Source organism: Cygnus olor, chromosome 3, assembly GCF_009769625.2.
Source record: "Cygnus olor isolate bCygOlo1 chromosome 3, bCygOlo1.pri.v2, whole genome shotgun sequence".
In the NCBI taxonomy this organism is placed as follows: Eukaryota; Metazoa; Chordata; class Aves; order Anseriformes; family Anatidae; genus Cygnus; species Cygnus olor.
Window position 1 is genome coordinate 93,940,289 of NC_049171.1, and position 24,160 is coordinate 93,964,448.

At 38.1% G+C, this 24,160-nt stretch overlaps 2 protein-coding genes across 15 annotated transcripts in view; one reads left to right on the top strand and one right to left on the bottom strand.

The window, feature by feature from the left end:
- Positions 1–4,973, bottom strand: part of CAMKMT (calmodulin-lysine N-methyltransferase) — a 225,598-nt gene extending 220,625 nt beyond the window's left edge. For both annotated transcript variants that reach the window (XM_040554219.1, XM_040554220.1), the window contains exon 1: positions 4,843–4,973. In XM_040554219.1, the coding sequence (XP_040410153.1) occupies positions 4,843–4,941 (99 nt within the window). In that variant the 5' untranslated portion in view covers positions 4,942–4,973. The remainder of the gene's footprint in view (positions 1–4,842) is intronic.
- Positions 4,974–5,946: 973 nt separating this feature from the next.
- On the top strand, positions 5,947–24,085 carry PREPL (prolyl endopeptidase like). 13 transcript variants are annotated; one of them, XM_040554190.1, is made up of 15 exons: positions 5,947–6,147; positions 8,918–9,118; positions 9,617–9,683; positions 10,386–10,592; positions 11,816–11,939; positions 14,230–14,446; positions 15,577–15,693; positions 16,120–16,305; positions 17,618–17,821; positions 18,560–18,735; positions 20,146–20,362; positions 20,566–20,715; positions 21,666–21,795; positions 22,185–22,267; positions 23,029–24,085. In XM_040554190.1, the coding sequence occupies exons 1-15, from the start codon at positions 5,947–5,949 to the stop codon at positions 23,074–23,076; spliced, it is 2,328 nt and encodes a 775-aa protein (XP_040410124.1). In that variant the 3' UTR covers positions 23,077–24,085. The 13 variants fall into 13 exon arrangements, with proteins under 13 accessions (XP_040410124.1, XP_040410125.1, XP_040410128.1 ...); XM_040554191.1 differs by having other exon boundaries at positions 21,669–21,795; XM_040554194.1 differs by having other exon boundaries at positions 14,284–14,446.
- Positions 24,086–24,160: the final 75 nt, after the last annotated feature.

Here is a 24,160-nt window from a genome sequence, read left to right on the forward strand (position 1 = left end):
GAAGACATCAAAACAGGCGAACCAAATTAAAAGACTACCAGAATTAAGGCCTTCATGTAATAGCGGCATGCCCAGAAACAAAACAGACCATCCTGACAACTAAAGAAAACCACCAAGACCTAATTTTTAGAAGAGAATGCTGTTTGGGGGCTTTCTTAAAGAAGAGACAAGTCATTACGAACATGCAAAAAAATCTGGCAGTGACAACATTTTTCTGTTTTCTTTTTTGTTGTTGTTGTTCTGCAGAGGTATCTTCAAGCCACTCTGTAAAATGCGTTCTCTGGGATTAGAGAAAATCTCATGAGCTTTCGAGTCCTCAAAAGAACATGTTTCTCTCAGCCTCAAATTAAAATTAAGTGGTCCAAGGTTTGAAAATTATAACAGGAGGTCAAATCTTTTAAAAACCTAAATATAACTGAGAAAACAGAGCACAAAGGAAGAATGTGTTGCATTATTTATATGTAACTCTGCATTTTTACATTAGGATCAAAGTATTTTTTCTTAGCTCCTAAAAGCATCACAATTTTGTTACAAGCTACAAAGGCTGCTGCTACAGCATAATCCACTAACAACAGCAACAAGAAAAAAAGGTGGCAAACCTAGCTAATGTTAGAACAATATTTTGAAAAGGGTGAAAGATAGTCCTCTCTAATTTCATGATGCCCTTCCAGTGAACTGGAATCTCTCCAATTTCCTGCACGCTGCCACTCTAAATAAATCTCTCCCAGGGACCTATCACACCAGCACCTGATACCAAAGCAAGGTAAAGGCTTCTCAGCAGAACAGACACATCTCTAGGTTTTTGTGATGGCAAAGTAGAACTATGGTAGGGAAGGCATTGCCAGACACCACTGTTCTTTGGCTGGGACCTGTGACCTCTTCATCCCCTCCCTCATTAACTTTGAGCTGAGTTTCTCCACATATTTGTTTCCTAAAATTTCAGGAGCCTTGTTTCCCTTTCTTTGGTATCTTCTATCCTTATAGAGAGGCTCTGCCCTCTGCACAAGATCTTTACAGGTGTACGCAAGTGTTGAACTTGTACACGGGTCATACATACAGAAATTAATTACATAAATAAGAAAATTTTACTTTCTGTAATGAAAGATGCTCACCTATGAATTACGTTCCCTAAAAACAAGGACAACAAATCAAATAGTGCAAGCTCACTTCTACCCTGTGTTTTTCCCTCTCCCAAATTTGCACATTTTTCCCTCCCTAACATCATCTAGCAATAGGGAATTTTAAGGCAAGCAAGGATTGTTCTCTATTTACCAGAAAAATTGCAGCAAACCAGGATTAGAGGACCACATATACACAACTTGAAAAATAAAAAAATACAAAACATGGCCATCCATTCTTCCTACTTAATTAGAAAACAAATGACATGCACAAAAATATGCAAAGGATGCCATCCAGAAGCTTAACAGCTTGTAATTAACCAAAACAATCTGAGACCCAAAGCTCAGTAGTATTCTACTACTGTAACTGCCAAGTCATTTCGCCTATCTGCCAACTTTTTACCTGTAGTAGAATGAAGCCAGAAACACAGTCAACTCTTAGTTAAATACAGGGTGTTTTTTTTTTTTCCAGGTTACAGATTAAGCTCTCTTGCAAATCTTCAAACTAAAGCATGGATTGACTCAAGCTTAGGCACTGCAAGCTTCAGACTCGAATGGAATCAAACCCAATAACCCTCCAGGGTTGCTCAAGCAGCCCACTGCTGCCTGTCGTGCTGTATGAGCTGATGGCCCACTGCATGGTTCAATGGGCACGCTGTACTTCCAAAAGAAAAACAAAAAGCAACAGCTAACTGGTAACAAGATCCTCCAACACCTTTGGGCTCCCTAAATTCATGAGATACTGGAGAAAACAACAGAGTTGGCTGGACACAGAGACAGGGGTTGTGACCAAAGGTGAACCCAAACACTAGAGCTCAAGAGATCCAGCATGAATCCAGGATATAAAACTGGAACAAAACAGAACAGTGAAACAGCCGTATATGTAAAGGCAGAACAGTATTATTTCATTCAGTCCTGAGCAGCAGTTATTAGTCATTATCTCGGGGAATATGGAAAGTATATTTTTGAAATTCCAGACATAAATGAGACAATGATATGAGTAGAAAAGAACTATTTTGGTAGGATATTCCTAGAATTTCTGTAAGTGATCACCATTCAAATGCTTCTAAAAGAATTAAAAAAAAAAAAAAAAGACTAAAAAAAGACTGTTTGCTCAGCTGGAACTCCCACCCTCACCCAAGAATACTAGAGGTTTTCTAGTATTGGTTGTTGAGAATATTTCCAAATAGATGTTGGTAAACTAGTAAATGCATCACTGACTCTCAGACATAAAGCTCCTCTAAAGAGGCATTTCCATTTAAAGCTTCAATTATATTTAACATATATAAATAGGGCGTGAAAAAAACACCCTTCATTCTTCATTAAAACACAAGACATTAGAAAAAAAAAAAAAGCTAAACTGTACCAAACTGTACCACTTCAGAAAGTTGCTAGACTATCATAGATCTCAATTACACTGCCCCTGGTAATTAACCACAATATTTAGATCATATTTAGGACATCCTATAAAGGCTAAAGATAATTGATCTGTTTTAAAAGTAAAAAATAAAAACACAAGCAATCAGCTGAAATTCACTGTATTTCTTGTACCTCCTCGCGTATGGCCTAGCAGCACTAAAAGCCAAATTCAATTACAGCTGGTGTGGTATAAACTCCACTCAGCTCTATGGCACTGACTGGACCAGGGTGTTTTCCATATGCCATAAAGTTTCAATGTAATTAGCTACAGTGTAAGCTGTATCTATACCATCCCTAAATATTATCGTTAGGATTGTGCACTGTTTGGTTCTATAAGTAGTTTGTTTACCAAACCGTTTAATTTAACTGCAAACTATTTACAAACTCAAGACTAACAAAAACATGGAAGAAGATCAGGAGCGCAGGCACCATTCACAGAGACAGGAGTGTAAGAGAAGAAAAATTGTTTCTCAAGTCCAGTGCAGCCCAAAAAAGGCCACTATCCTCACTTCAGCTAATATTTTTCAATTTTGGAAACTAAAGTGCATTAGCAGGTGAGCAAGGTTCCTATGAGAAGAAAGGAGGGCTGTGAGAAGAAGAGCAAGAGGAAAGTAACGGGCAAGATAAATACTTTAAATTTGGAGATTTCAGGGAAGTTTTCACTAAACTTTCTATAGGAAGCAAGTGTATGTCTAGGGAGCAACTTAGCACATGCCTATTTCTCCAAATTCCCTGCTAAAGACTACAGACTTATTAATGCTATCAATTGCATAGACTGGCAGAGTTCAAACGCAGCCTTAGAGACTTTATTCCAGTCATTTATAATGCAGACCACACGTGTACCTTACCTCAGCATTCTGTTTAACTAAAAATATCTTCCTTGATTCTGACAAGTGAAGTTTAAAAACATTGCTAAACTTCAAACTCAGTATATATAAAACATTTTATTGATTAAAAAAAAAAAAAAGCAGGTAATTATGCAAACCCCTAGTTCCTTACGCTAGCTTCATAGGATACCTGATTAAAGGGCTTTTTTCTTAATTAAATCAGCGAGCACACACTCAAGCATCCTTACCATAGCAAATCAATTTGTGTACCCACTGAATGAAAGCAAATTCAACATATAAACACACCACAGAACTGATTTCAAGTAAGGTGTTATTATAAGCGGTATGAAAAGCATTTTTAAAAGCTCCGTAAGAAACATGTTGACAGTGCTCCTTTAAAGATGGATATAAAGGCAGGTTGATACCTCCTTCCAGTCCACATATAGACCTAAACATCACTATAGTAAAGAGCACAGAACTGATTTTTACTTTGGATGTACCAGTAAGATTAAATTGATCCTTGCTCATTGTACCATATAAAAATCAACAGAAAAGCTAAAGAACATTAAAAAAAAAAAAAAGTCTGCAGAGGAAAAGGTCACAGATGCATGTAGTTGATGCAGAAACAGAAACCTTCTCCCCAAACACCTACATACACCTCCACACACCCATCCTATTGTTATGAAAAGTTCCTTATGATTTTAAGGGACAGAGATATGCCAAAGGTGATAGACTGAAAACAAATAAAAGCGTATTGCTTTAGCACATCACAAAGGAGAAGTTTGTCCAGATGAACAGGAATTTACAATCCCAAACAACAGGCCAAGAACCTGCTGCTACTGCGCCTTCACAGGGAGAGCTCACCATGGGCTCCATTTGCATGAGGCCAAGTGTTTAATTTAGGGACATAAATGTCACATCCAGTAGCAACAAACAAACAGATTGAGATCTTTAAGTTTTCATGCATATGCTTATCTATAGAGGAATCATTTTCAACGTACAGCCTCGCCCTTCTCTTAAAGGGTTCAAGAAAGCACTGAAGGCTGTGGCTGACAGGCTGCTCTTCACCAAGAGCACTGAGGTGATCACTTGCTGCTCCGTTCTCCCCAGCATCTTCCACCCATCGCCCCTTCCAGGCAGGACCGCACTGCTGGGCAGGCCAGCATCAGGTAAAACACAATTTTCAGCGCATCCAGCTGGATCGCTCCCCACTTCCTCGTGCTGCTGCGTGACAGTCAGAGGGCAGGGTGTCAGCGGGCAGGAATTCACTAAGAACTGTGACAACCGAGTCCAGCAGCACCGGCAAGTGTCAAACCACGACCTAAAAATCCCAAGCTACCCCACCCCAAAATCCCCAAATCCTAACCAGTACCCTCAGCGTGCCGCCCCTCTCCCCGGGCAGGGCGGGGACCGGTTTCCTCAAAGCCCCGCCGCCATCCCAGCGGCACGGCTCCCCCCCGCCCGCGGGCTCCCCCTACCTGTCCGAGCAGCCGCCAGCGGGCTCTCGCCGCTCCCTCACCGGTCACTTCTCGCCTGCCCGCGGCGGGGCGGCACGGGGAGCCGGCGGGCTCGGCCATGCAGCGCCAGGGAGCGGCCGGGGCCGGGAGGGCGACAGAGAGGCGGCGGGGATCTGCCGCCGAGCTTCCAGCGGGTGCTAGGACCGGCCGGGCGCCGGGGAGAAGACGCGGGGAGCCATCTTTGTTTGGGGCAGCAGCGTGTGCCCGGTGCCTGTGTCTCCCTAGGGCAGCGCTGCGTCGTCGCGAGCGGCGTGGCGCTTCTGCTGCGCTACGCCCGGCTCCTCAGGCGCGCTGCGGGAGCGAGGACACACCTCAGCACGGCTCTCCCGCAGCCTCAGCGCCCTGAGGGTAAAACCCTGAGTGAAACGCGAGCGATACGAGCGCTCCCAGGCTGCCATCAGCGGCTGGCTGAAGCGCGCCCGGCCGCCATCTTGACTCCGGGCAGTGCCGTGAGGGAGCCGGAACCATCTTAGCCCGGGGCAGCCCGGCTGCGGCGGAGCGGGTCTGGCCCCGCCGGGACAGGGGACTCTGCGGGGTGCCACGGCCCGGCCGCCGCCGTCGTGAGGGGCTGAAGTGGTCGGGGCCCGGCTGGTGGGGGTAAAGGGGCCGCGGGCTGTGAAATAGGTGGGGTATTTCTCCTGTTCTGGTGAGTGGGTTGACTTTTGTAAGGTGCCCGCCTGAGATAAAGTGATTTTGCTGTTACGTGATGCTTCTAAAGTAGAAAAGAGACAACTTCCCGAAAACTTGTTCATTTCTTCTTCCTCAGCATTTAAGCAGCTGCGCAGTTACATCTTCCTTTCCCTAGTACAGCTAAACTTCCAGCTGCCTGGACCCACGCTTTGGAGCAGCGTGGCAGGTGAATGTGCAAGCTGAGCTGGGTGTATCAGCTGTTAAGAAACAGCTTCGCTTTTACTCTTCCAGTCTGATTTGCTTCATGAATCGGTCTTTGAAAGATGAAGTTTTACCTTCAGTTTATGTCATGTATGTTTCACATAGTGCAAGTGATCAGGAGTTTGGGATTTTCGTAAATTTCAGGGTGACTGCCAAGAAAAAGATTTGGACATCATGTGTTGGACCGCAAAATCTTTTATCCGAGGGCTGAACTTCAGTGTCAAATACTGCTCTAAGGACAACCATCTTCAAACAATATGTCTCTATAGTAAATTAAAACCAAAAAAATGCCACATCCTGGACTGGTCAGGAAGCACACGCAACAGCACTGTGCCACCTGGAAGCATCCTGCCATGGAGATTCTTTTCCTGCAAGGTATGAAGTTTACATACAACCTTAATGTCAACAACCATCTTGATGCATCTGTTAAGGAAGCCAGCCACAGTTTTCAAAACTCAAGGAAATATGTTCTTCCTAAAGGGTTTGAAGCAGAAGAATAAATACTAGGATTTCACTTATGTTGAAAGGCACATGCTTCTGCTCAACTTCCTGTACTGTTTTGATGTCAAGTTACATTTGGGTTGATTTTCCTGCTGTAGCAATTTGTAAAATAATAAAGAAAGGATCTTCGAGAAAGATTCAGTTAAAGTGTCAGGAGGGAGAGATCAGTTAGTATAGAGACAGTGTCCAAACTGGTGACACTAGGCCTAACCATGAGCTGGCTCAGAAAAACATGGTCTTTTGTACGCTGATCAGTAAATCACAGTTTATACCATATTATAATATTAAAATATAATAATGACTTCTCACAATCATGTTCACAGTTGAAAAACTGTACTTTTAAAAGCACTTGGTTTTATTTCTCTAAATAAATATTGTATAAATCAGTGGTAATGTATCACACAGAGTCATAAAATGGGCTGAAATAATTTCAGATCTTCTGCTCCTGTGTTTCTAATGAAGAATTTTCTAACAGTATTAGAAAAATAAGTTTACTGCAGTATGCCCACCAGTAAACTGATTTACACGTGTAGCACATAAATGCCATTTTAAAAGACTGTTGCATTGGTTTATCTTAGACATACTTTCAGATGGAAGTGTAGTTTTTCTAAAATTGTTTCTAGTTAACAATGTTTCTTCAAAGTTGACCCAAAGATCATGTTTGAAGTATTTGTTGTAACCCTCTTATTTTTAACCATAATGTAACATGTTGCTATGTCTGTGTCATCAGTATATACTAATGTTTCAAGGAACGTCCTAGAAGTCTTGATGGATGAGAAGCTGTGGTTTTGTTTATTCACTGGCAGTTTCAAATGCTGGTCTGCAACACTTTCCAGGAGACAAACAGGTGGCCTTCACACGAAGGCCTGTTTTGCCTGTTTTTTGAAAAGCCTGTTTGCTTTGGAGCAAATGCTTGCAAACAATTTGTCACTGAGATCCCCTGCTAACCTCAGAAATCTCCCTAGATGCTCCTCTAGATGTTACCCAGGTGTACTGTAATTCCTCTGATATATGCCTATACTGTTGCCACTAGCTCTATATAATATTTCCAAATAAATATAACAGGAACTGTTCAAAACAAAGGGAGAGGGAATCATCGCAAGAGTCATAAAAGACACGCGTGGAACTTGCCAAAAGGAGTTGTGGAGGCTAAAATTTTACATATGTCCAAGGGGACATTAAATACGTACTTGAAAGAGACTGTTAAAAATATTTTTAAATATCTAGAAACCACATTCAGCTCAGGAGATTCCTGAGCTAACATAGTTGAAGGCTGAAGGAATACCTGTTGGGAAATATCATCTGTGATGATATTTGTGATGTGACCCATCCTTACTCTTCCCTAAGTTAGTGTTTGTGCCCACTATGGGAGTTTGTTTGCATCTGTTTTGGGAGATGGGGTTTCTTTCGGGGATTGCCTTTCTCAAAATATTTTTTTTTTTTTACTTACAGGGAGAGGGTGGTACAACTAACACATCCTGATATTTCTTTACCTTAACTAATTACAGAGTTCCCCTAGAGCTTTTTTAAGATCTTTTGTGGTTTGTTTGACCTGTGCTTCTGATTTGATATGCTAGGCCAGGGGAACTGGTGGTCTGAACCGGTAGTGAACACTCATGCTCTCATGAATGATGCAGTTTATGTCCATAGGCAGTTTAGTAATTGAAGTAGACATATAGCCTTTGAAAGGAGAAGGAGCTGCTGCTGATGTTCACATTTCAGATCTCAACCATTTGTGAGGACGAACCAGAAAAAAGCCAACAGTTCTTGCTGCAAAATAAGGATGGGTTATAAGTGTATACAGCTTTATAAGTTTAGAAACATATTACATAGAAAGTTATAAAATGCTACTTTGTGTGATCTATGCAGTGTTGCATACTGTAATACATATTAAGCATAGTTTGATCAAATGACATTTTACAGTAAGCAAAAAGAATTAGCATTGTTCTAGCAATTTTAACACAATTTTTATGTTTTTACAGAAGACAACTTTGTTGGCAATGAAGTAGCAGAATATAGCAGCTCATGGATTGTGAAAAACCAGATCCATGAGCTTATTCCTGATAAAAATTGTTGCAGAACCCTTATCAGTTCACTGCTTCACTTTACTCTGCTCCTGAAGAACATTTAGACTACCCCTTTAGAGGAGGTGAAGAAAGAACCGGAACGAGCTGCTAGGACTCCTGGCTACAGGGATAGGCAGCGTGGGGGCATTGTTATGTAGAAAAGGAAATAAGAAATAATACATTAAGAAAGGAAAAAGATGGAAAAAAAAACACTTCTGAAGAAGAAAAAAATGATAGAATTCAGTAAAGATAACTAAAAACTAGTTTTAGAACAAAACCAAACATACTTACATACAATCAGTTAAGAATATACATTAAAGTACCCTAAACTTGAAAAGGAAACCTCAGTAAATGTGTTAAGTAGAGTACATTTAGAACGCCTCCCTAAAAGATCCGGAAGAATTGAAAGAATCCTTCCAACTGTGGTTGTTCTTTTTATTTTTAACGGCTTGTACTATTGTAATAATGCAAAGTTGGTTTGTGGGTCTGTAGCTCAGGAAAGATCATTATTGCCTCAGTGTATTCATATTGGAGTACAGATTGCTGGCTTATAGCCATTGTTTTCTTTCCTTATTTAGCAGGAAGGGACAGAAATCCCTTGCAAAAGAAAAAAAATAGCATCTATAACAACACCAGAGCTTTTGTACAAGGATCTTCTGAAGTCAGAGCAGAAAAACTGGAATGAAATTTCAGGAAGATACAAAGCTATGGCAGAAAGAATTAAGAAAAAAATAGAAGAATTGCACAACGAGTATACACTCAGTTCGGGAAGCCCACGGGTAAGTGGCAAAAAATACAAACATTTTCCGTCGTTGAGTACAAATAGCAGTGAAGCCATTCATGTTATAAAATGCTATTTCACTGGTTACGGTGGTAATTTCAACTATTGAATAGTTGTGGATAGTAACAGCATGTGTTTAGAACAGCTTGTCATGTTATGATAATGTATTTGACCTTAATTTCACCATAGTCAAAGACAAATAAAGGTTCAACAATGATCTGATATTTGATAAAGAATATAAGACATTGTAAGTTAGAAGAGCAGGTACAGGTCATCGTAGCCGTTGATTAAATTTAGAGCACATTTAGGTAGCTTAAGTACACTAACTTTGGAAGAACCTTTCTGATGCATGTAATTCCTTCTTTCCCCTCTTTCATGTTCTGTGCTGTGTTCTTTTATTTACATACAATTGTGCTGTACAGAACACTTAATATAGGTTTTCTAAGGAGATAATCTGGCTGTTGGACTTGAAACAAGTTTGTTTTGCATTGAACAGATTAAGGTTGGAGAGAGTGTGTACTTTGAGGAGAATGGATGCATATTTCTTTCAAAAGCAGATGCTGGTAAGGAATTTCTCTTCCTAGCATGGTACAACTGTTAAAATAATGGTGCATGTATGATCAGTGTACTTTTCTTATATTAAGGCTTAATTGCTCTTTAAAAAAAATCTAAATGTATTTTATAACATTCTTTAACAATTGATCAATAATTCTAAAATCCTGATTCTGAAAAGGTGAGAATATAGCAAAAAGAGCAGAACAGAATGTATGCAATGGTGAGATTCCAGAATGTATGCAAAAGGTGAGATGCAAAGAGTAAGGAAATAACAATAAACTGAAACTGAGGCAAGTTTCTAGAAAGGAAAGAGAAAAACCACTTCTTCTCGGAGTCCTAATTTAAATTTTTAAAAAAGGCCTATTTTATTTCAGAGAGGATGAAAAAAAAATTACTGATTATATTTAATAAAACCACCTGTACTATCGGTATCTGAACTTTAAAATTTAATACGTTTGCCAGATGCCAGTATCTATACTTTTCAAATATTTGTAATACCAAAAACACTTTAGGGAAGGGGAGGAGGGCAGTACTTATTTTGTTTATTTTTACAAACTGCATTTGCAGGTGTCTCACAAAAGAGATACTTGGTTCCAGTAGTATGCTTGTGAATACTGTAAGCAGACTTATTAAACATAGGTATCAACAAATACTGTTCATTTTAACATGCCTTAATTAAAGGATTTTTTTATTTTTATTTTTTAATGTAGTAGATGAAGGAAAAGTTCACATTTTATTCAGTGTTGAAGATCTTGGCTTTTATGATGCCTTTATTCAACGGATCAGAATTTCGCCAGACCAGAGATACATGGCTACCAGCTTAAAAAGTGAAAATTCTGAAGAGGCAACCTGTGTTGTTATGAAACTTGGTGATTTCCCTGTCGTGGAAAAAGTCATTCCAAATGTATTTAGTTTTGGTAAGCTGTATTTATAAATATCCTGTAGATCACACCAACTTTCTAAGCATTTTTCTTAGTCTACATATAATAGGAGTAGTGCTTTAAAAAAGTAAGGAAGTAACATTTTTAGATTTAATCCTTACAGCTGTTGAACTATTTCTCATTTGAGAGATGTGTTCCTCCACACTGCAAAATTACAAGTTATTCGATATGAGTGACTCCTTTCATGACACAAGTTTTCCTTCTTTATAGAAGCAAGCATTTATACATGTTTGAACACTCATGCACATCATTCTTTTTATTGAATTCAGTATGCTTCTTTAAAAATTTACTGACATAACTGCAATATAAGGATCTTTTTGGGAAATGTAGGTATTGAACTGAAATAACTGATAGCTGTAAGCACTAGCTTAAAAGTACGCAAATGCTAAGTACTACTAAGTGTTGGCTGGAATTTCAGGCAGACTCTAGGATGCGGGTCACCATTCAGAGCCCAATGAATTCAGTTAGGGCTTCGGTCAACTCTTTCAGCATAGGTGAGGGAGTTTTACGTTGCTCTTAAACACATGCAGAGGTAAACCTAAGTGAAAGAGAAATCTTTCCTCTTTTTTTTTTTTAATAGCATATTGAAGAATATAGCAAAAAGAGCACAACAGAATGTATGCAATGTTCTACAGCTTGTATTTTGCAGTTTGGTAGATGTCATCAAGGATATGTAGTGCAGTAAGCAGTTTGCCTGGCCAGGGCAAGAATTTACCGCTCTAGGTAATTACCATGTATGCAAGCACAGAAAACTAGAGCATTTTTTATCTCAGGAGTATCCATGAGACATACACATCTTCTCTTTTCTCTAAATGCTTTCCCTACGGTCATATGCAGCGGTGCAGAGCTCATATCCTCTATTGTCTTGCTGACTACATAAATTTGTGCTTCCCTGTGCAGCTTTAAACAGCCACATATCTCCTATTTTCCTGTTACCTCCAGGACCCTGACAGCATCAAAAGCTTCCTCTTCCTGGGCCCTGTTTCTTCCCCCCCCCAGATGTTATGAGATATGTGGCATTCAAAGAAAACATAGAAAAATCTTTTTGTGACATACCCCAGCCTCTGGAACGCAGAAGTGTTGTCCTCAGTTCCACGTCAGCTGCAACCCACCTTTTTCAGAATGTTCATGGAGCTCTATTTTCTCTCAGTAATAGTATATACTGTTCCCAATTTGATATGCATTTGTCTTTTTTCCAGAATGGGTTACAAATGATGTTTTGTATTACACAAGTCAGAAGAACCTTAAATGCCAGAATGTGTTTATGACCACTTTCACTAAGCAGAAACATACTGAGCTGGTTTATACAGAACAAGATGCAAGGTAATACCCATCTAAAATAAAATAAGTCCTCTGCATATTCTAGAGTATTTAATAAGTAAAATACAACTGGTTTGGAGCTGTTTTTTTTGCTTCTATACCATGCTTCAAATGGCAGAAGGCATTTTTAAGTTCTGTTCTGCTATGCCATGTAAGTTCTGTTCAGTAGTGCCGTATACAGTCTGAGAATGTACTTTCATCTCCTCTTGATATGTGATCAGCAGCGATTTAACTTTTCTCTGTTACCTCACGAGTTCAGCTAAGATTATAAATGTCAAGGTCAGTCTCGGGTCAGGGTGTCCTTTAATGAATGTGTGACAGTTTCATACAGGATAAATCAGACTGGGGGTTTCATTTTGTTTTCTCTGCTACTGATGTCTGATACATCTTTTAAAAAACATAGAAGTTCAGGCTAATCCTTGCTCTGGGTAATGGATGAGCAAAATCATTACAGCGTGCCCAGAGAGAGAACTATTGTTGACTGAATACCCTCTCAATAACCTTTCTTTAAGCAGTGGCTTAGGAAGACAAGAGGGCTCTTGCTGAATTGAGTGCAGAACTAGTTTTTCAGCCATGTAGCATTAAAATGACAGATTCGTACAGCATACTATAAATGTTTGTAAGTATTCTTAATTCAAGTAACATATTCAGTAAAGAAATTTCAACTATACATTCATCTGGAAATAAAAGTCTGTAATTGAGATAGAGTAAATCTTTTTATTCCAGCTGTAGTTGTTGCATATTATTTTAAAATCAAGTTGCACTGACTTGACATGTCCCCACAGGGAAACTGCTGGCATAATTTTGAAGGTCGTAGTCATTACAGTAAATCTACTAGAAACTTACTCTAAAGGTTCATGTGCTAGTGCAGCTCATGACTGCATGTCCACTTGTTTGTGGAGGAGGGCAAGATGGTCTTTTGCACTGCTGCTGAGCAGTTCTGTTCTACGTATCACCAACTCTCTTACTTGCAATCAGATATTTTTTGTAGAAGGTGATGTTAGCTTGACTTCCTTAAAAAAAAAAAAAAGGCTAGATAGGTGCTTCATATGTGATGTGAAGGCCAGAGACCTTGGGGAGAACTGTAACCTGCATTTCAGCTTGACTCTCTTAGAGGTAAGGTCAGCAGAGCCAGACTGTTGGAATTTCTACTGAATGCAGTGCCACACCTGCCAAATTTGTGTGGATTAGAGAGCCAGGAGGCTGATTCCTTGCAGACTTAAGAATCCCTGCTGTCTCTGTCCTCCTAAAAACATCAAGAGCGTGCAATTAGACAAAACAATTGTACCAAAAAAAAAAAAAAAAGGAATTTCTCCACCTGCAAATAATTAAAGGCACTGAAAATGCTATCCAAAGCTTCCTTTCTTTCACCATTCAAATATTTTTAAGTCTCGAAGGATCATTATTGCAGTCTTGCATCTGATTTGTATAATGCAGATTACAGTCCTCAACCATGCAGTTTCTTCATGAAATCTTCTGGAGCTGTGTGTTGGAGGTACTTTGTGTAGAGACATCCCGTCTTAAAGATTCAAAATGACAATGAAACTCTCAGGTCCCAAGCTGTGACATTTCAATTAATTTGTATGATGTATTTAGAAATTTGAATCTGACTTGCAGCCTGAACTTGTTCAATATCCAACCACTGGTTACCATTATTTCCTGTTTCTACATTTTAGAAGCATTTAAAACCAGTAGGGAGTTGCTAAACGGTTCCTATTTTCCAGCTTTATCACTTCAACACTGTCCGTCTTGTCTTATACAGGCCTCTGTGCTTTTTTTTTTTTTTTCAAGTTGTCTTCTTGTCTTACTTCGGGGAAAGTTAAATCAGTAACAGCCTTTTTATCAATTTATCTTTATAAAAGCTCTTACTTCGCTGTTTCCACATGATGTCCTTTATTAAAATTAATTTAAATTATTCTTTAGAACTTTCTTTTCTGAAATAAGGTCACTAGCTCAATAGAAATTTCTAGGTTCTGCGTGAACTTTAAAGCATACACATCTGTGACCTTCCAATCCATCTGACTGATGCAAAAACGTGGATTAATTTGGGGAATAACTGAACTACTTCCCCTGCAGACTTCAGGTTCCACACACAAAGTTGTTGGGTTTTGAATGCTGAAATAAATGCAGCAGAAGTGGGTTTGGAACCAAGTAGTCTGGAATTTCTCTGGCCTACTTATAGGCATGCCCTTTCTTACCTTGTAGCGGGAAGCCCATGATTCTGGATTAACTGATAAGGTTTTTGATTATTAATCAGGCTTAAGCTTTTTTTTATTATTATTATTGCTTATAGATTTTTTGTGGACATATACTGCACAAAAGATAGACGTTTTCTCACTATCAACAGCAACAGCAAGACAACCTCAGAAGTTTGGCTGGTTGACTGTAGACATCCTTTTAAGTTACCTGTTCTCGTACAAGCACGAACAAAAGGTGTCATTTACCACATTGAGCACAGAAACGATGAGTTGTATATTCTCACTACATATGGAGAACCTGCAGAATATAAGGTAATCTTAACGGATAGTAAGAGTCATAAGATTAAGTCAGATGCCTGTTGCAGATCATAGAAATAGTAAGGCTGGGTTTTAACTGTGTGCTTCACAGTTTACTGAAATAATTCAAGAGAATTACAAAGATCGCTGCATGGATTCAAAAACTACAGTACTGTCTGAGTCTTGCCTGTAGCATGCTGATTTCACTCTTAACTTCTTTGGAAATATCAAGAAATGAGCATTCTTTACCAGATATTTGCCCTTTATTAAAATTTATCTCAATAACCAAATGATTTGCAGTGCTACTGGACACACTGAAAGCCCTTACAAGATTTGAACTTCCTTTTGCAAATGTATTTAGATACAAATTGTTCCATAAATTTCCTTCAATCCATAGCAGTTTTCCTAGTCACATTAAAATGTTTCAAGTGGCAACTTTTCCTTGATAGCTAAGACTATACCACTTACTGAGAGGAAATGCCTTGCTACTCAGGTGGCAGCATCTTGTCCTCCTGTATGTAGTGCACTGCTGGGAAGTGCTGACTACCAGACAGGGAACAGTGACCTTCCATCAGCACCATCCAACTTGCCCATTTTTGTGTACCAAATCAAGTATATACATTGTAGTATATAAAAATATATCAAGTATACACATATACTTTTTTTTTTTTTTAATTTCCCTTTGAACCAAAACCCTTTACTAAAGAAAACAGCTTGCTATGATCCTGTCTTCCCTCCAAAACTTTTAACACCCATGTGACTGGAGGCTGAGCCAGTTCTGTTTATTGGTTTTTTGTTTTTTTTTTTTCCTTGTTTAATAAGGTTGGTTTATGCTGGATCAGCTAGTTGAACAAGTTCACCACTTGGGTTTAATAAGTAGTAGTTGTGCCGGTACAAAGCAAGCAGTGGAAACTCATAAGAAGGAGTGGAAAAGGCAGTATTACAGCAGACTGGATTTAGCTTTGTCACCTCCATAGTATAAACCTATTGCTTTGTGAAAGAAAGGTGGACTGGAGCTTTCAGGTGACCTCCCCAAGGACAATTAAAAGACATTTTAAACTTGAAAGGGGTAGGTTTCAGTAGGCATAACTAAGAATAATTAACTGCAGTTATTTTGATTTTTTTTCCCTGTATTTAAAGATCAGACTGAACAGAAGCAAAAAAACAACTTCTGCCCTGCCTGCTGTGTCTGTGCAGAGCCACTCCTTGTTCCCAAGCTCACTTTCGGCAAACTTTGGAAGGGGAGGCTGGAGAGACATCAGGTATGATAAGCAGAGGAAGTGAGAGAACCACAGCAGAGGGAGCTGAAAAACTGAGATTTAAACAGAGAGACTGCCTGCTTAGATGAAAAGGCAGCAGAAGCAACCTTCATGGAAAACCCCTACCCTGCCCTCTCCCTTCCAGCATACTCAAAGTGTCTTAAAGCAACATTGTTCAATTGCAAATGGAGTTGTAAAAAATAATTGTCATCTGTCACACAGATCTCTCTTGCTATCGATATGTATGCAGTTACTGAATAGTTCCATTCTGCCCAGGTAAAACAAATTTTCAACCCTCCAGTTTCAGTCAGGAAGAAAAAAAAAACAATCTTTTGTAATTAAAATGTTGCACAAGATCAGCTGTATGTCTGTACGTCTCATAACTCTTACTATATCTTAGTAATGTGAGGTTGTATTTTGTGTTTACAGTTGATGAAGGCACCAGTAGGTTCCAGTGGCATGGAGAACTGGCAGCTAGTTTATGCACCGGAAGAGAAAAGCAAGCTAATAGACTTGGAGATGTTCAGTGATCACTGTATTTTGTTCCTGCAGAATGCTGGTCATCTCTACTTAAATGTGATTTCTTTTGTTTCACATTCAGTTCACTCAATACAGGTAAGTTTTAGCTTCCTCAGGCAACTTGGTCTTTTTCCAGCAGTACTTGATCACAGAATGGTTGAGGTTGGAAGGGACGTCTGCAGATCATCTAGTCCAACCACTAGATCATCTAGTCCAGGGCCACCCGGAGCACATTGCACAGGATCAATTTAATTCTTTTAAATATAAGATCATAAAGCAAAAAAAATCATATAAGATTATAAAGCAAAAGATAACTTTTACTGGGCCTGTTTGTGGTTACAGTCATCAGCCCATGCAAGGAAGTAAGCCTGGCCCTCCCTGGGAAGAAAGATCAGAACATTCAGAAGACAAATCTGGTTGCTGGAATAATAAATGGGAAACCTTGGTATTGCAGTACAATTTACGGGGAATATTTCTTCCTTTCTCTAGTTGTTGCTAAATACTTGCGGAATACAAATATGGTGACTTAATTAAAAACCATGTTTTTTGGAGACTGCTTAGATGAAATATTTAATTGATTTGTTTGCCTGAAAAATACTGTCTAAAGAACTTGCAAGTTTATTGCAACAAGCTACCAGTACTGGGTTCTATAAAACTGCTACAGATAAAAGGTTTTCAACAAAGTGTACTTTATGGTCTCTGAAACCTTTCATTTTTGAAAATGGTCTTAGTTAATTTATTTATTCAGAGAGGGTCTGCAGTTACTCTGGAGAACTTTGGTAAGCAGTGGCCTGGCAGAGGGTTTGACTATGTCCCCGCTGCTCTCAAAGAATGAATCTTGATTTCTTTTATTCTTAGTGGAGTTAAAAATCTTAAATACAATAGCAGTAAGTGTCTGAGGGTAAATGTGCCAGGAAAAGGTTTTGTTCTTCACAATGGCTGGCACTAAGAACAAAGTTAAGAGGCAGGGGTTTTCAGTGGCTTAGCATTACTGAGCTAACTCACAGCAAAAGCCTAACAACTGACATGGACTTGGCTGTGTAACATGGTGAAGTACGACTGGAAATCAGAGGGGAAAGAGGATCTAAAAATTAAAAACAATGCAGAACCGTTTCAAAGCATGTTTTAATTTTAAAAAATCTGCACTAATGCTCATTTCAAACTGGATTTTAATTTGGATTTATTTTTCTATTTCATTAACAAACTTCATCCAATGGCCTTAGGTGAAAAGTTTACCAAAGTCTCTCATTTTATGACTATTACTGAATTTAAAAGAAATAAAGATTGTGCTATGTAAAAACTGAAGATAATTAGCTTGCTATTCAAAATTTTTTCCTCCGAAGGACACACTAAGCAGAATTTATAGAAGAAGCGTAAGGGTCTCACTTGAAATGCTGTGTTTTCTCAGCTGCCTGCGTGGGCCTGTGCATTTGAATTGGAATCCCATCCTGAACATACCACCAGCACTTGCTATTTTCAGCTCACCTCCCCAGTACACCCCCCTAAGCGTTTTGCATATTCATTTAAAGAAAATAATCTCATTGAACAAGCTGTGCAAGAGGTACCAATTATTACCAACTGTCACACTATACGTTTACTAGCTAAAAGCAAGGTAAGATTTTCCAGTCCTTTTCCCATTCCCTTTATTCTTCCCTTCCTCCCCACCCTTTTATAGAAAATGCATTTGGCAGGGAATAGAGATTAAAAATGTAAAAGAGCATTTGGTGCTATACTTACTTACCAGTGGGTGTTTTCTTCAGTACTGTAGAGAAGAACAAGAAAGAGTCGTGATAAGATTTTTTCATTGATCTAGGTATGCTAGAGGAGATAACAGTACACGATGAGTCAAGAATCTTAGTACAGTGTAACTTAGACTCCCTAGTTGATGTATGGAATCACGTTCTCTATGATAAATTAGAAAAATATGCCAGCAGTTGAAAAGGACACCCCACAACCATCTACACAGTATAGATCGAGAGAGTTTTAACAGCCTGCGTTTAAAAAATTGGTGATGTTAATAAAGAGTTTGTGCTGCAGTAAGTGGTAAACTATTTAGTTAATCATAGATATTCTTGGTGTTAAAGAGGGAAGGAAGACTTGGGTGCTTTGGTAGTTTAAAAACTCCTCAGGTGTTGCACTTAAATGAATTTTATATTCTACGTCCGTAAGCCTACACAGCAGAGGTTCAGTCTCTTGCTTTATTTTTCAAGAGTGCTTTGTACAATTTAAGTGAAAAAAATTACTGTAATCAAAAAAACACATTTTAAAATAAATAATTGAAGTTTTCATTGCCATGTGTCATTGAGATTTCTGAAATGTCCTTTATTGTAAAATACTCCTTCATTTCCAGGATGAAACTTTGGTGCCAATTACAGTTTTTCATAATATGAATTCTAAAGAGCTACACAGGAAACCACTTCTAGTTCATGTATATGGAGCTTATGGCATAGATTTGAACATGAGCTTTAAAGAAGAGAAGCTGTTGTTAATTGAAGAGGGTTGGATATTAGCATATTGCCATGTTAGGTAAGTCAAATATAACATGAAAATAAGATTTTCGTTTGTGGGAAATACAGATATTTCTTGATGTGCAACTGAAGAGGTAGAGAAGTTTTTTCTCTGCTTAGCTTTATGTAAGTCTTTATGCTTTTCACCTCCATCTCTTTATAATTTTTAAAAGCCCTTTTTAAAAAAAATTGCTCTGGGAAGAAAATATACTTTTACGACAACATACTGTATTCAGGTTACTTAAATCAACAGTATGATTGTGTATAAGTTCTAATCTTTTTGAAATTTCATTACTTTTTATCTCATCTTCACTCAAAAATATTTGATAACACGTTCAAATTGCAGTGATATGTTACTGCCCTCTTTTTCTGTGGGCACTGTGTACTAATATTCAGTGTGTGCCTTCTGAAAACCATTTGCCTTTCTACAGCATCAACTAAACATTCAAGTTGCCTCTGTTTTACTGTTGACTAAATCTTCTGTCCTCAGTTTAACTACAAATTAGTTTTATAAAAGCACTATATACAACAGACTTCACATTTTCATTGAGATAATTCAGTAGGTAAAGAAAGGTAATAAAAATAGCACTTTAAGGAGGGGAAGAAAGGGGGAGAATGAACACATGTTGGAAATAAGAGTTCCAAAACAAATTCAGCAAATAAATATATTCAGCATTGTGCAGTTCTTCCTCCGTGTAAGTATCCCTGTATCTTACAGTGCAAGTCAATCCCAGAGAGTACCAAAGATGAAGAATTTTGTCAGACTAATCAGTTGATTGATTTTAAACTTGAAACCTGAATAAGGAAATTTTAGGTAGCTTAGAACTAAATTTGTGGTTGTATGTAAAGGAATACAAGTTAATTTAGTTTAAAAAAATCTGTGAGTATTAAAAAAAAAAAAACACCAGTTCCTGTAGTATCTGAAATTCGCAGAAAGAAAAACTTACTGACAGTCTCAAATTTTAAGCTGCACAAAAGAAATCCTGAGCATCTTGGCACGGAGCTAGGAAATAATATTCTTTCACTCTTGTTAATAAATTTAGTGATAGCGATATAAGAAAGGAAAATGTTTTAGTTATTTTAATAATTTCCTGTATAAAAAGATAATATCAGTATTTGATTTTGTACTGGCTACTTTGACAATGACATTTCCTAAAATGCTTTTTCTGCAAGTTCTAGGACACAAGAGCACAAGGACATAGAACACCCTTATGCTGTTACATTTTCACGAATCATGCAAGGATTTTTTTTGTTTGCATGTTGTGTATTCTAGCCATAAGGGAGGGTAAAGACAGGAACACAGAAAAGTTAATTGGAAAGGCAAACTATGTTTTTGCGATTTTGTGGCTGCTGCTGTCCTTTATTATATGAAGTTTTGCTCTGTAGTCTTTTGCAAAGAAACTCCAATTTGAATTATTTTAAATTTCAGGGGTGGAGGAGAGCTAGGCCATAGCTGGCACAAAGATGGATGTCAGCATAACAAACTCAAAGGTCTCCATGACCTTAAAGCTTGCATCATGCTGCTGCACGAACTAGGATTTTCTCAGCCAAAATACACAGCACTAGCAGCTGCCAGTGCTGGAGGAGTTCTTGCAGGAGCCCTGTGCAACAGCGATCCAGAACTTATCAGAGCCATGGTTTTACAGGTAAGGTACTGTACTGCAGACATCTTACTCGTTATGATGTTAAACAAAAATACCAAACAAAAAAACAGCTTGTTTTAAGAAAACTCTTTCAGAATTTGAAACATTCCAAATCACATTCCTCATTTGAAAAAGCCTTGACTTTTGAGCATTTGAGGTCCTGTTTGCCAACTTTTTTTTTTTTTTTTTTTTTTAATATTTTTAAGGCTCCTTTCGTAGATGTTCTAAATACAATGATGAAAACTCATCTCCCACTGACAATTGAAGAACAAGAAGAATGGGGAAATCCATTACTAGATGAAAAATGTATGAAGTATATCAAAAGCTACTGTCCTTACCACAATATTAAGCCACAGGTAAAGCTGCCCTTTCTGTGTGGAATACTACAGGAATAAACATGTAGCACTTGATAGGAAAATAATAGAGAACAGATAACTGGAATTAAAAAAAAAAATGTTTTACCCTTTCAAAGCTTTCTATTCCAGCATTTTAAAACTTAGCTGCTTCTTTGTGTTAAAATGAACCATTAATATAAATATAAGCTATTTCAGTAATAATCTTAGCAATATTTGAGTCAGAGAGACTATGGCATTAGCCAAATGCATTCCACTAAATAACAAATTTCAAAAGCTGTTTTTGTTATAGGACTGCCACATACTCTATCGCCTAACAAACCTCAACATGTAAAACATGTTCTTCCTTTCTGGGGGGTTTCTGCTGTTTTACTGCATTTTCCATACTTTGCTAGAGCAGAAAGGAGGTATTTTCCACTAATTAAATATCTTTCAGAGGCAAACAGTGAAATGGAAAATGAGCTATTGCTTTGACATGGTTATGTCAGAGGAAATCTTTGTTTGAGGAAGTGCTACCTGTGTTACATAGCTTCATAAAAAATCTTGCTAAATAAAAACAACTTAAAGTGTAAAAAGAGTTTGCAAAAGTAAATCTCAACTACTTCTGTTTAAGGTGTACCATTCCATGATTATTTGGGGGGAAGCAGGGAAAGGTTGGGTGGTAATCATCAGCAAGCAGTCACATGTCAGACCTTTAACAGCATAGAGACAATGTTTTTGATTACCTTTTGCAGGCAGATGATCCCCTAATATTAATTTGTCATTTGTCAGACCAAAATACTTTCTCCATTTACTGATAAAAGTAAAATGTTTTTTCAGCTACAGGTAATTATGTAATAGATACATTTTAGATGAACCATAACAAGTAGTACAGTAAGATATACGGAGAAAAACCTGCTCACTCGGTTGAATAGAAAATCAATTGTTATGTATCTAACCTTGGTTTTTTTAAACAGTATTATCCTTCAGTTTTTATAACGGCATATGAAAACGATCAGCGAATACCACTAACAGGAGTTCTACGGTATGTTCAGAAACTTCGGAAGGCTGCACTAGATCATGCCGGCAGAACAAAAAAGAAAGGTAAAATATTACAGATACATGGACTTAACTAAAGCGGAGTATTAGCAGTCATGTAATTAAATATTATAGATTGACTCCTCCTTAAATTAATTAATATGTACAATGTATCACCAGTATCCATCTTTGCTCAGAAAGAGAAAGCACATCTTTCCAAAGAGAGACGGAACATACACACTAAATATATAAACATTTTTCAAATACTTAGTTAACATAAATATAGTTCATCCAGCAAGCCCCTAAATGATCCTTTTTTCCCCTTTAAAGAATAACAGAAATAGTTTCAGAACAGAAGGAAGAAGAATGACGTTTTATCCCTAAACAACTCACATCCCCCACTTACCTTTCCTTGTTCATTCAATGTCAAGTGATTGCTGGCTTCATTGTTCCAGGAAATTGGATCCCTAATATCATCTTAGACATTCAGGCAAATGGCAGTCATTGTGACTCATCTTGGGAGGATTCACTAAATGAGGTATGTTCCCTTTATTGTACACATCCATTACACAGTGTGGAGATTTTCCTCAATTAATACTTCAGCCTCAGTAGTTCATGCAGTCATTGAATGTATGTTTGAAGTATTAAAAGAAAAAAATGCTGGAATTAAGGCTGCTCTTGAGTATTTACAGAACAGAATCAACAACAGAGCAAAATTATTGAACCTCATTGTGCCTTAAATCTCAAAGTATTGTTAAAATTCCACTGTAATATGCCAGGAGCTTTGAATGAAAGGTTCTAAGTTGTGCAAAACATTGTTCCAGCATGAGAAGTCTTGCACTCTACAGTGTAAAGAGCTTAATTTTGTCATGCTGTTTTTTTTATTTACTTACATATTCCTCATGACTAAAATATATGATGGGTTTGATCTTTACATTTTGGAATGCATGATCTGTACAGTCAAAGGAAGCTACTACAATTAGGTTTCAAGGTTTTGCACTTTCTGCAAGTGTGTATGCTAAAAGCAACAGACTGCCAAGACCTGCTGCATTGTTACTGGTGTCTCAGACTATCACAAATTTTATTGCTGTTAATTTTCACAAATCCTAGCAAGTGTTAGTTATTGTGGCAGTTATTCCCAAAATGAAGTTTTGGAGTAAAAGCCTTATTTTGTTTCAGGGCAAGGTTTTGCTTAGCATCAGTATAGGAAAGGAAGATTTGAATAGCTCTACAACAACCTGAAGCTTTATAGCATGAAGAGTTTTATTATTTTATAATAAAATATTTTCCTTGCTTTAGGTTGCAAGACAGCTTGCTTTTCTGAAAAAAGAACTTGAGGATGTGTGATATGCCTCCAACATTACATCAAGTCCTGCAAATAGCTGATAAGCACATCAACTACCTGAAGAAGTTTGTGTCAGATTTTTATTTATATGAAAATGAACACCTTCTCCAGATGGATACCTGCTCTGTGAGCATAAGCAGACCAGAAATTCAAAGGCAAAGTTGGGCGTGACATTGCTTTATAAACATATAAACTCAGCTAAATTTCTCCAAATGATACAGAAGTGCCTGCTTTCTTGTACAGTTCTGTTCATAAGCAAAGCGTACAGCACTATACAAGTGGAGCAGTAGTGCAAAACAGCTTGTGCTGAAAGCTTAAGGTATGAAGACATCCACTTTTTATGGGCAGCCTTTCCAGTCTAAGACCTCTCTTCCAAGACGAAATTTTACACAAGGCAGTAATTCTCCCACACAGTTGTATTTGATTAAAAAGTCTCAATAAGTTCTTCTAAAACTATAGGTAATGATGATTATTGCCCTTCCCAGCTACACAGCAGCCAGAGAGTGCTGATCATATAGTGGGGTCAAACAGACTACAAAGAAAAAATGGACTCTCAAGAACAGGGATTTAGAAGTAGCAGAACTCTTTCAGCTGAGTAGATCTGAAATTTTGCAATGGCCTTAACTAGCATGGTAAAGGAGGTGCCAAAGTCCTTCCAGAAGACAACACAAATGAACACCCCAGAAGGAGAGGCCAGAGTCTCTCCAGAGGAGAGAACAAAAAGAATGCTCCCATTGGAGCAGCTTGATGCATAGCTTTCATAATTTCTGAGCAAGGCAGTCTTGCACAAGAGTGCTACTCATTGTTTGGTAAGACAGACGCATTGTACATTTTCAGAGCTATTAAGAGCTGAGAGAAGAGGGGAAGAGGTAAACCATCAGAACATTATATACTACTAATCTATCTTGCTTTTACCTGTTTCAACAAATACAGAGCCATCCCTGTGTAAAGCTCATTCTAAAGCTACAGATGTAAAAATAACTAAATAAAAATGTCAACTGCCACAGGCTCCAGATTCTCAAGAGTACTTCACTACCAGCAACTGTAAGGGGCAGCACCCAGGAAGCTGTTCCCATTCTTCACACA